Source organism: Myotis brandtii, unplaced genomic scaffold (assembly GCF_000412655.1).
Source record: "Myotis brandtii unplaced genomic scaffold, ASM41265v1 scaffold56, whole genome shotgun sequence".
Taxonomy (NCBI): Eukaryota; Metazoa; Chordata; class Mammalia; order Chiroptera; family Vespertilionidae; genus Myotis; species Myotis brandtii.
Genome location: NW_005370080.1, coordinates 1,823,541 through 1,835,671, shown reverse-complemented (window position 1 = coordinate 1,835,671; position 12,131 = coordinate 1,823,541). Strand labels below are relative to the sequence as shown.

General features: G+C 43.2%; 1 protein-coding gene across 7 annotated transcripts in view; it reads left to right on the top strand.

Annotated features, from left to right (window-relative positions):
• The window catches only part of PHACTR1 (phosphatase and actin regulator 1), a 545,765-nt gene that overhangs the window by 457,577 nt on the left and 76,057 nt on the right, over positions 1 to 12,131 (top strand). For 6 of the 7 annotated variants that reach the window (XR_001364461.1, XM_014549553.1, XM_014549555.1 and 3 more), the window contains 2 exons: positions 7,540 to 7,707; positions 9,859 to 10,065. Coding sequence is in view for 6 of the 7 variants with exons in the window: in XM_014549553.1 (XP_014405039.1) it covers positions 7,540 to 7,707; positions 9,859 to 10,065 (375 nt within the window). In the remaining variant the exon portion in view is untranslated. The remainder of the gene's footprint in view (positions 1 to 7,539; positions 7,708 to 9,858; positions 10,066 to 12,131) is intronic. The other variant, XM_014549554.1, reaches the window with a different exon arrangement.

Here is a 12,131-nt window from a genome sequence, read left to right as displayed (position 1 = left end):
GCCTAAGCCAGCAGGTGGACATCCCCCGAGGGGTCCCAGACTGTAAGAGTGCACAGGCCGGGCTGAGGGACCCCCCCAAGTGCACTTTTTTTTGTGCACCAGGACTCTAGTCCTATATAATAAAAGGGTAATATGCAAATTGACCCTAATGGCAGAACGACCAGAACAACTGGACCAGTCCAGGCTCCAATCACCCGATGGTGAACAGGGAACCGGGGGGGGGTGGTGGCAGGGAGCAGGGCCGGCTGCAGGCAGCTGGGGAAGATGGCCCTGATCGCAGGCCAGGCCTAGGGACCATACCCATGCATGAATTTTGTGTGCCGGGCCTCTAGTAATTTCATGATGTCATTTATTCTTCTTCTCTGCAAGTACTAACACTAACAGGATTTGAGTTTTAACTGTGACAACTGTGTCTTAATTATAAAGAATTGCTATGTTGTTCTTTTACCATACTTAAGTAACAAAAAATTAAAAATAAGTCATTTTAAATAAGCTCACACACACTCCTATCACTTAATAGCTCAGCACCTGCCAGCTATGCTTTGATCTACACAAGTTACTTAAACCATCGAGTGTTCAGTTTCCTTTATACAATGAGGATAATTTGAGTACCAACTTCATTGTGTTGTTATAAATATATGTATGTGTGAGTATATATATATATGACAGATATATATAATATATAACAATACATATATATAATGAGCAAAAAAGCCTGGCACATGATAAATTCCAAAAATATTGTTTTAGGTGTTGCTATTGTTACTATTATACATAAAATGTCCAGCATAGTGCTTGACACTGAAGACGCTTTAAGTGCTCCAAAAGTGTTTCCTCCCATCCCTTCCACCTCTCCGCTCCTCCTTGCCCTGTCTTTCTACCTTGTGTAGAAGCCTTTCATGTAGCACACAAGTCACTAGCTCTAGACTAAAATTTTACTTACCAGTTTTTTTAATAAAAATATAAAACTTTAGCCCTAACCGGTTTGGCTCAATGGATAGAGCATCAGCCTGCAGACTAAAAGGTCGCAGGTTCAATTCTGGTCAAGGGCATGTACCTTGGTTGGGGGCACATCCCCAGTAGGAGGTGTGTAGGAGGCAGCTAATGGATGTTTCTCTCTCATCAATGTTTCTAACTCTCTATCCCTTGCCCTTCCTCTCTGTAAAAAAAAATCAATAAAATATATATATATCTTCATTTAGCTAACAATAAACTTAAAATCCATCAATATACTTCCTAGTTCTTGATGTACTATGCCCAGACAGAGTATGTCATACAATAAAAAGAAAACTGAGGTGAAAAATGATTTGCTATTTTAGCTTATCAGTTATCAGGGTTATTTGCAAGTAATTGGGGGGAAGGGGCTTATTCTATATCTTCCCACTGTCATGCAGATAATGCTTTGATCTGGAAGGAAGTTTGGCCTCAACTAACACAGTCCCTTCCTTTTCAAGGGACAGAAACTGATGTCCCAGGAGTTAAGTGACGTGTTGCAAGCTAGTGAGGACAAAAACAAGAAGACAGCTCTCCAGAGCTCAAGGTCTGGCTTTGTGCACTGCGCCTGCTGCACCTGTTCCCGCCAAGCTCTCCTGAGAATGAATCAGGGTGCTCACCAGCACCTCTGTTTGCTGGGCTGCAGGCCTCCCAGGGAGCATGGTCTATAACAGCACCCTTTCCATGTCTATCAGTGCCCCCTTCCATTTCTCTTTGCCTGAGGTGGGAGGGCATTCTCTTCCCTTGAGTCCCCAGACTGTTAAGGACTTGAGTGGCCCAATATTAGCACTCTTCTTCCTTCTGAGTTTCTGAACCATTTTAGAGGTAAGACAAGTGGGTGATCAAAGTGTAGGGAGACGGCACCTTTATTACTGATAAAAGCTGGTCTGGAGGAGGACATGGATGGGCCTGACAACTCTCTGCTCAACCCCCCACCCCCCAGCCTAGATCTCAGGGTCAGCCCAAGAGGGCAAGGCTGCCTCCTGAGTCACCACCAGCCCAGGTGGCAGGGAGGAGTGCGGAGCACACCCCAGTGCTCACATTGGGACTCTCTCCACCCAGTGGGGAAACAGGGGCCAGCAGTGAGGTACCTGGAGTGGGTAGGGAGCTACGCAAAAATAAGGAGGGCTTAGGAAAATGCCTCCTCAAGAAACCAAAGGAGTGAGGAGAAGTTTTTCCCTAACAAAAGCTATTCTTTTTTCATTTCACTTAACAAAGCAGCATGCAGATTTCATGTTATTTTTATGAACAAGCATTTTTACAGAAAAAAATTAATAATCATTAAACCCTACTTATATTTTGCCAGATTTACTTCAGAACTTTGCCAACCTGCATGCATACTTCATTTTGATGTTTTTATAATCACTGTGTACATATTGTTCTCCACTCCTGCTTTTGTACTTGACATTATTTCAAACACATTCTTATGTATCTGCATCACCCACACGGGCATTTCATTGCATTTGTTTCATTCCGAGCAAGGCTATCCATTTGGCAAGTGGCACGGGGACTTGGTTTTTATTTATTTGTACAAATACTCTTCATACTTGGAATAATTATTCTTTTATTAGCTGTGTTGAGCTCATGTTTCCCTATTATTCTGGGCTCCTTTTTATTTGGTTTATAGCATTCTATTTTGCAAATTAAAAACCAAAAAGTTTTATGAGTAAGTCAAAACTATCCATTTTGCTTTTCTTTTACACAACCTGAAAAATAAATATGTATATGTGAACACACATTTATTTATATTGCTTATCCTAACTTTTAAATCTTTTTAGTTTTTTATCTTTGAGAAATTTATTGCAGTAATGGCTCAATATGCAGACATAAAGCAGTTCTTTTTTTAAGTTAAATTCTTTATTGTTTAAAGTATTACATAAGTCTCCTTTTTCCCCCATTGACCTCTCCCCAGCCGCTCCCACCCCCTAGCACATGCCCTCATAAAGCAATTTTTTATAGTCACATTTAACTATTATTTATTAAGTAAGGAGTTATTGTCCAACTAGAAATACATTTTTAAACATAAGTTTTTTTATATAAACCATAAAGCATATCCTAAAATATCAGATTCAGTGGTGAACTTAAGTTTATACTATAGTACTTTTGTTTTTCAAAATTAAAATTAATACTTTTTATCTTAAGCTGCAAAGTATCATAAACCCTGAGCACACTCAGAAAAGCCCATCTTTCATATCATTTTTTAAAAGTAGAAACTGTTTTTACATAGGTATCCACAAGAACCTGAAAGAATTCTAGTTGCTCATTGGTTTTTATGGTGGCATTCACCTATTTTATTTAAAAAAAGAACTTTAGTTACCTTAAGGTTTGAGAAAATTTAATTGATCAGAAATTGATGTCAATCACCCTAAAACTAGAGAGTATTCCTAAAGCAAAATAAATAACAATAGCAAAACAGTAATTTTTAAAAACCACTTGGAATGTAGTCACAATTCCCAAGCAAACAAGCAAACAAAAATTCAAATTATTCTTTTAGGCCAATCTTCTAGAATACAACTTTTGCATAAATTGTACTTTTAGAATATTTTAAAAATTCAATGCAAGACAAGTTCTACCTCTCATATGTGATCTTCATGTAGCCTGAGCACATGTCTTCTATCTTCTTTCACCCTTCTTTTTTTCAGCCACTTCTCAGGACTTCTCAATCTGGCTACATTTCCCCGGCTCACCCCAGCTGGCTCACACTAATTCTCTCTGTGCCTGCTTTTCTGCATTTCTTCACCACATCTTGCCCCCCTCTCTTCCCCAAGCCATGTCTGTTTTCTCCTGAGCATTTGGCACAATGCCTGCCTGGCTTATGAGAGGAGAGGCAGGGCAGGGTGTGGTGAAGCCCAGAGCTTTGGAGGAAGCAGGCTGGTCTGTAGTTTCTATAAACCATAACGTGTATCCTAAGGAGCTCATAGAGAGCATCTGCCTTTCTCACAAGGTCGTTGTGAGGGTTGGCAGTTTCTGGTGTGTGATGTATGTTGTTAATTATAAGCTCGCAACAGGAGTTTATCAATTGAGTTAATTCACTCTCACCTTTCCCTTCGTTGTCCTCGATTTGGTATTACCAACATCTTCATTCGTTACGCCACACAAGAAGAGGAAAGTCGGGCTGGCACAGCATCATGGCCAGTTCTGTATCTTAGATCCACATCACCATGCTCCTCTCTCCCCTCTGTGATCTGATTTCCTTGTTAGATATGTCAGCATCTGACATATTACACCTCCACTCTACCCTACTGCTCTCTCCAGTCCCAATGGTCTTCAAGTTCATCAAACTTGGAACCACCAAGCCTTAGGAATTCCCCGCTGGTTCCTTGCCTAGAAGATGAATATACGAGGTCCATTACATTAATGTTTCTACTTTGTGTATGTTCAAAAATGCCATAATAAGAATTTTAAATAACAGTTACTTAACAATGATAGCATCATTCTATGCCCATGTTATATGAACCTAAATAAAATGTTTTTCACTTCTGTCACTACCAATCTTGGTCATAAATGATATTGATAATGAATTTTTGTACATATTGAATGGTTTTAATTATTTCTACTAGATATGTATACATATGTAGTATATATATAGATACATCCATGCATACATACATACATAGATAAAACATGATTATTAACGTTAATGTTGAAGAAATGACCAAAAGCTAAGAAATTAGTGTGATCTGTACATTGCTATTGTGTAAATAAAAATAAAAATAAACTTTTAGAAAGACAATTTCAGAAGATCCAGGTATGTGTCACTAGACATTAAATTATTGATACACATAAATTTCATTTATTGGAATCTCTTTTAAAGGGGGGAATTCTAATGGCAGGAGAGATTTTATATAAGAAGATGGTCAATAGAACTTCCTTTTTTCATAATAGCATAAAACATTTGAAATCCCTTTGTGACCAACCATAGGGAGATAGCTGGATAAACATCAGTATATTCATCGTACCTAATAATAGACAAACATGTAAATTGACTATCCCTCCGCTATGCTCACCAGCCAATCAGGAGAGTATGCAAATTAACCCAACAAAGATGGCAGTTAATTTGCATACGTAGGCACGAAGCGGCGGAGCGAAGACTGAAGGCTCCAACCGGAGCCGAGAAGACTGAAGGCTCTGCCCAGAGCGAAGGCCTGGGTCCCAGGTGCCAGAGGAAAACCGGTGCCGGCAGCCAGGGGAAGGGAAAGCCTATTGCACGAATCTCTTCGTGCAACGAGCCTCTAGTCTAATATAATCATTAAGATGGTAATTCTGCAAATTGTAATGCTATAATAGTAAAGAAAGACAAAATTTGATTCATAGTAAGAATGTAACTATGAAAAATATGTACTGAAAAAGAAATTGTATCTGTTAGGGTGGCGATATGATCAGTATCTTATTTCTTCTTTTTTTTCCTATTTTCATTTTTTTCAATGGAAATGTATATGTAGACATTATGACAGTGGAATTCCCAAGGTTGTTTCTTCTCTAAAGTGGTATGGGCCTTGTGACTTAGCAAAGGTACTTTTAATTCATAGGGAGCTAAATTTTTTGAGGGGTAAATAGACGCAAGAGGAATGAGTGATATTGCTACTCTGTTACTAACAAAGCCTTTGGCATTAAGCCGGGGTGAAACCAAGGCTCACAGAGTAATCCAACCGCAGTTGTATCTTTCTTCCCAGTGTTGCTTCTGTGGCATTTCTAACTGTTAAAATGTGCACCAGAAAAAAAAAAATGTGCACCAATCACCCCACTGCGTCTTTGCCCCAACGAAGCAGAACTTGGCAACAGCGCTGAAACCCCTTCTCCACTGATTGTCTTATCCAGGACTTTTATTACACTTGGAACATCAAAAATCAAAGTGGTTTCCAAGAGATGTATTAAACTGAATAGTAGCTGTGTCATTATTTCACCAACTGGGAACTTGAAGCAGAGCTACTTCCCACGGCGTCGGTTTGAACATGCGAAATTAAAGCATGTTAAGAGGAATGGGACCATACATGATGGGATGCTGTGCAGAGACCCTCATACTGCAGCCCTTCCCACCCTACAGACCCTCGGTTCAGCAGTGTCCTCTCCGTGGCATTAGCCTTGGGTCTGCGCTGCTCGTATTAGTGAGGAGGAGTAATCATCTTAAGAGGAATGGGACCATACATGATGGGATGCTGTGCAGGGACCCTCATACTACAGCCCTTCCCACCCTACAGCTAATCAGTTATAATAACGACTGACTGCTACCATTTGGGGCAATAAAAAGGCTAAATGAGAAAAGGAAGAAAACAGACGCACAACACTCTTTTCGAGTGCCGTGCTTTATGTTGTCTGTTTCAGATGATTTTTTTGCTCTCCGTTATGTTTCCTCTATGTTTATAGGACATTCAGGTTAAAAATCCTGCGTCCTTGAGCCATACGTTATCTAAAGCCTGCTCATGTGTAGGTCACTCTGTTGAACATACGTGTCATAGATAATTGGGGAGGGGCTGGCAGAGGGTCCTTTGTCGCCATATATCATTGTGGATCAAGTTACAGCCTTGGGAAGGGCAGAGCAAAAGGATTGGGTTTCCCCATTTAACCTTGGAGTCATTTCGCTGTTTCATTTCTACAAGTGAGTCATCTTGCTTGCAGTTGTAAGCCAGGTAATTGCTTTGCTCGTTTCTGTGTTCTGACCAAGCATCACGTAAGAGTCTTCCATCTGGGCATTTGCTCATTTTACTAGAACAGCCTTCAGTCCCCTTTAAAATTTTATTTTATTTCAGTGTCTAGTTATGGAGGACTCCCCTGGCTAGGATGAAATCATACTGCGGGGTTGGTTGGGGGGGTTGATTTGACAAATGGCCACTGTGCAGGAGCCTTTGATCCTCCCCATGGTGTTAACTGGCTGCCCCTTGCTTTGCTGAGCTGTAAGCCAGATCAGAGTCTGCCCGCCCACAGGACCAGCGAGCACTGGTGAGCTCCGGAGAATTCAGGCACTTCCCGCATTCTGGCTGCTGTGGCCTTTCAGAGGGAATTTGGGCAGACGCAGCGAGAAGACAGGATGAGTTTTCTCCTAGGCGGGAGTACCATGCTCCTGGCACTTGTTGCGTGATATGGAGCCCTTTATTCCCTGAAGTAGGAATTCCTAACCCTGGTTTTCCAGTCTCTGAGGTCTGCTCAGTTTTTCCAAGTTTCCAAGATTATGAAGAAAAATAAGTTTTTATTCACCAGGTACATGCCCTTGACCGGAATCGAACCTGGGACCCCCCAGTCCGCAGGCCGACGCTCTATCCACTGAGCCAAACCGGTTTCGGCTATTCACTTTCATTAAAAAAAAAATAAAGAGACAAAATATGGTGGATTGTGGTTAGAAAGATGGAGAGAAAAGAAGCAACTGACTAAAGATCATTGGAAACTCTTGCGCTGGTAGTTAGATGGCACATCTCTAAAAATAAAGTAAATGTCTCAAAAGCAAAAGAACAAGTGCAGATGTTGATAAAGATGGAGACTCAGTTAGCAGGCCCTGGATGTCACCCTTCGCGGAGGCAGGCGTTGTCTAACGGCACTTCCTCTCCCTGGCAGATGGGGAGCTCTCCATATCCAATGAGGAGGACTCCCTGGAAAACGGACAGTCCCTGAGCGCCAGCCAGCTGTCTCTGCCCGCCCTGTCCGAAATGGAGCCGGTCCCGATGCCCAGAGATCCCTGCTCATACGAGGTGCTCCAACCTTCAGACATCATGGATGGGACAGGTAATGGCCCTGGGAGAGCATTAAGGCTCTTTGGCCTGACTGGACTTGGGGTTTTATTGTCCACCACCCCAAGCGTTAGAATCCTGGAAATAGGGATGCAACTGACCAACCGGTACATACTGAGTATAAAAATTGGGACGATATTCAGTTATTATTCTAGATTTTAAAAATATCTTTATACCTTTAATATCTTTAAGTGACATACCCTGTTTTTGTACTGTTGATTATGTGAAATGTCATTGTTTTGTTTCCTAACACTCATTTCTGTTAAGATCAAGCTAAAGAACCCTGCACTTCTCTCTGGTTCCTATCTAACTCACCTGTCCGCTTGCCCTGGCATTTCCTTTCATCCTCGCCCCAGTTACCAATTAATGGTTGTATCAATTTAGCAAGTTGTACCAATTTACTGTATACAGTCAATGTGTTCATTGGCCGTTACATTGTTTACCATTTGCTGGTTAACTTGTATCCTGTCAACAGATGATTTTGATGCCATCTAACTACTGCTCCCTCTCTGGTCCCAAGTCCTCTGAGCGGCCAATACTCATTCCCTCCTGGGACCCTCCCCAAGCCAGTAAGGATGGTCCTGTTGTCAGGAGTCACGCCTGGGGGAAGGGACCTCTTGGAAGATCTGGCGTGGTGCACACCACGTGCACACCAGGTGCACAGTCTCCTCAGCAGAGCGCAGGTGGGAGGATGGCAGAGATGGTGTCTCACAGAGTCAGGTCCCGGGCTTCACTTTGGGACCAGGTGTGTCCCACGCTGATAATAACAGTGTCCCTTGGGACGGGGGAGCATTGAGCATCAGGGGGGTTATTGCCAGGGCTTGCGTGCTGCAGGGAACACTGCTACCCAGGTCAGAGAGGAAGAAGGTGCAGAGAAGTCCCTTCTGGGCATTCTTACTGTAGCAGCGATGGGAGGAAGGAGTACAGGCCGCTGAGTTGCATCCCCCGTCCCGCAAGCTGGGGCGATTTTCCCAGCTGAAGCAGTGAATTGTGTTTTTATTCACCCTTCCCTGTAACATGATCAGATGGCTTTGATGGGCATGGTGAGGTCTGACATCCAGTGGAGCCACAGTTTCAGACTGTCATCTGCCAGGAGGCCTATGCCTCTGGCCAAGACAGCTCCTCACTGGAGCCAGTCGGGGAAAAGGAAGAATCGGGCCCAGTGCAGAGCAAAGAGAAATGGGGCGAGCACATGCCAGTTCGGCTCAGTGGATGGAGCATTGGCCTGAAGACCAAAGGGTCCCAGGTTCAATTCCAGCCAAGGGCACCTACCTTGGTTGCAGGCTCCTCCCCCGCCCGGGCCCTGGTGCGGCTGGGCTCGTGTTTCTCTGTCTTTCCCTCTCTTCCACTCTCCCTAAAAAAATATCCTCAGGTGAGGATTAACCAAAAAAAGTGTGTAGGGGGGAGAAAGAAATGGGGCAAATCAAAACAAGAAAACCATAATTCAGGCCAGTAAGAGGAGAGAGGGAGGGGGAAGACAAAAAGGTGTTGAGGAGCATCCTTCACCTGGTTGAGGTTTTTAGGAGCCGCAGGGCCAGGGAGGTGCGTGTAAAAGGCAGGGCGCCCACTAGAGGCTGCACCAGCTCAGGGGGCTCCAGAGCAGCTGCCCCACATGTGTAGGCCGCCCCCCTGGTTCAAACTCTAGGCTGTCTTCATTACCTGGTGTCCCAGACCTGGGAGCAAGGACGAGACCCAGCGGGCAAAAACAAGAACCCCCTCTCTCTCCCTGCCTAGCACAGGGCAGCGGGCCCCAAGGGAGGTGCTGGTGTTTGGTGCTGGCTCGGGTCAGAGGAGGCGCTTCATTCCTGACGCATCACCCTGCCGTCTGTGGGTCGTCACATTCTAGAGCATCTACAGAGTCAGCATTATAACCACCGAGATGGACATGACAACGTTTTGAGAAAATGCCTTCTTCCTTTTTCTCCCTCTTGATCCTTCCCCCTCTCCCTTTCCCGCCTCTGCCTCTGCCTCCCCACTGTGCCCGGAGAGGGGTTTCCAGCGTCCTCTCTAGCTTCCCACGCTCTCGGACCGCCTGGAGGAGCCGGAGCGCTGCCTGTGGCTGCCCCGCCCCTGTCCTGTGTGCTCGCCAGCCCCACGCACTGCATCTGTGTAATGTCTCCTGTGTGTCCTGTGGTTGTCCCCTCAGTGTCTGAAGAGAGTCCCTCTGCCAGTGAGTCTGGAGTCCTCCTGTCCCAAGATCCTTCAGCCAAACCAGTCCTGCTACTGCCCCCCAAAAAACCTGCTGCTTTCTCTGGAGACCATGAAGAGACCCCAGTGAAGCAGCTGTCCCTCCTCAAGCAGCCCCCTGCCCTGCCTCCCAAACCCACAGCCAGGATTGCCAACCACTTGACAGGTGAGTGAAGACATCTCTGGGGGCGCCGGCCCCCCCCCTTCCCTTCAAGGGAAACCTCTGCTCTTCCTTTCACCTGAAGCCCGTGCACCACCTCGGGGAGGCCGCTCTGTGGGACTGCGGGACGTGTGGGTGTTTCCGTGTGTGTCTTGGTACACGCAGTCATGCCTGGGTTTGTGTCTTTGTGTCAAGAAATATTCGATATACACCTACCAGTCATGTGCCAAGAGCCTTCAGTCATGTGTATCTGTAAACGTGTACATCGGCATCCATGTGAGTAATTCACTTGCCCATCTAGGTGAGTTAGGTTCCATGTCAAAGTCTTTGCAAAGATAAAGAGTAGCACCTTGTTCCCTTCACAATGAGTTTGCCAAAACTTTAAATTTTTGTCTTTAAATTATTGATGTGAAGGCCAGCATATTTCTTTTATTAAAATTTATATCTGTGCTGTTCTCTTAAAAATAGAAAAAAATAAATAAGCACCAGCGAAGTGGTTTGACCTATGAACCAGGAGGTCAGGGTTTGGTTCCAGTTTGCCCGGAATCCATGCCCAGTAGGGGGCTTGCAGGAAGGAGGCAGCTGATCAATGATTCTCTCTCATCATTGATGTTTCTATCTTTCTCCTTTCCTCTGAAATCAATAAAAAAAAAACTTTTTTAATTTTTAAAAAGCAAAGACAATATCTGTAAAGTATTGTGAGAAATACTTTTAAAAGAAGAGTAAGCTTAGGAATGTTGTTCTAAAATGATTCTTGTATTTTCATTTTTAAATTGTTGCTTAACTGATGTGCCCACGGTATTAAATCAGCTGTCCAGTAAATTGCCTTCCCTGCACATTAGCACGTGAATCGGATACCCCTGGGATTCGAGCCTGTGGTGTATCAGAGACTAAAGATTTCAGAGGGTTGTTCTCCAACCTTGATAGTAATCCCACCTGATGCTGATCAACTGCCTTTTTACAGTGTCTTTGGTATTCTTATTGTTTCTATTTATCTCCATACATTTTTGTAAGATGGAATGGGGATAGAGGTTGGGAAGAATAGACACTTATTTTATAATAGAAAATTGAGGTTCAAGAAAATAAGTGCCGTTTTCCAGGGTGGGCAAGAATTCTGCTGTAGAGCCACGATTAGACCCTGTGTTTCCCGACGCCTAGTTCAGTGAATGTTGTTCCAGGATCATGGGATTCTCTCATGCAGTGCTGGGTTTTATTAGAGTCCAACCTAAACATGGAGCTGTGTCAAACTACTCCATCAATGTATGCATCCATCCCTGCAGATGTTTGTGGTTTAAAAGGGCAAATTTCCATGTATACCATCCAATTCATTAATAACACTTTCATTCAGTGCCCCAAAGTTTAAATGCATAGAAAACCACAAGGATAAAATGCTCGCAGAAGAGAGCCTCCTTCCAAGAGAGTACCCTGTCCATCTATCATACCCATCTATCTATTATCCAGGGTCTATCTATTATATCTATCTATCTATCTATCTATCTATCATCTATCTATCTATCATATCTACCTATCTATCATATCTATCTATGATCTATCTATCATTGATCTATCATCTGTCATCTATCTATCTATGATCTATCTATCTATCATATCTATTATCTATGATCTATCATATCTATTATCTATGATCTATCATATATATCTATTATCTATCTATGATCTATCTATCATCTACCTATCTATCTATGATCTATCATATCTATCTATTATCTACCTATGATCTATCTATCATCTATCTATCTATCTATGATCTATCATATCTACCTATGACCTATCTATCTATCATCTATCTGTCTATCTAAAATACTGCTGTACAGTCTTCTATCACTGCTCTGTGCACTCAGTGATATACCGTGAACTGATTCCCATGTTAGTGAAGATGCACATGATTTTCTTGGCTGCTTGGTCTTGGTCAGGATTTACTTGATTGCCCTCTTATGGGCTTTCCATCTTCTCCTTGTGAAAAGCACAATAGCAAACATCCTCAACATCATATGTTTTTCTTTATAAGCATGTTCGAGTCTTCCCTAATTTATTTCTAAAATTAGAATTGC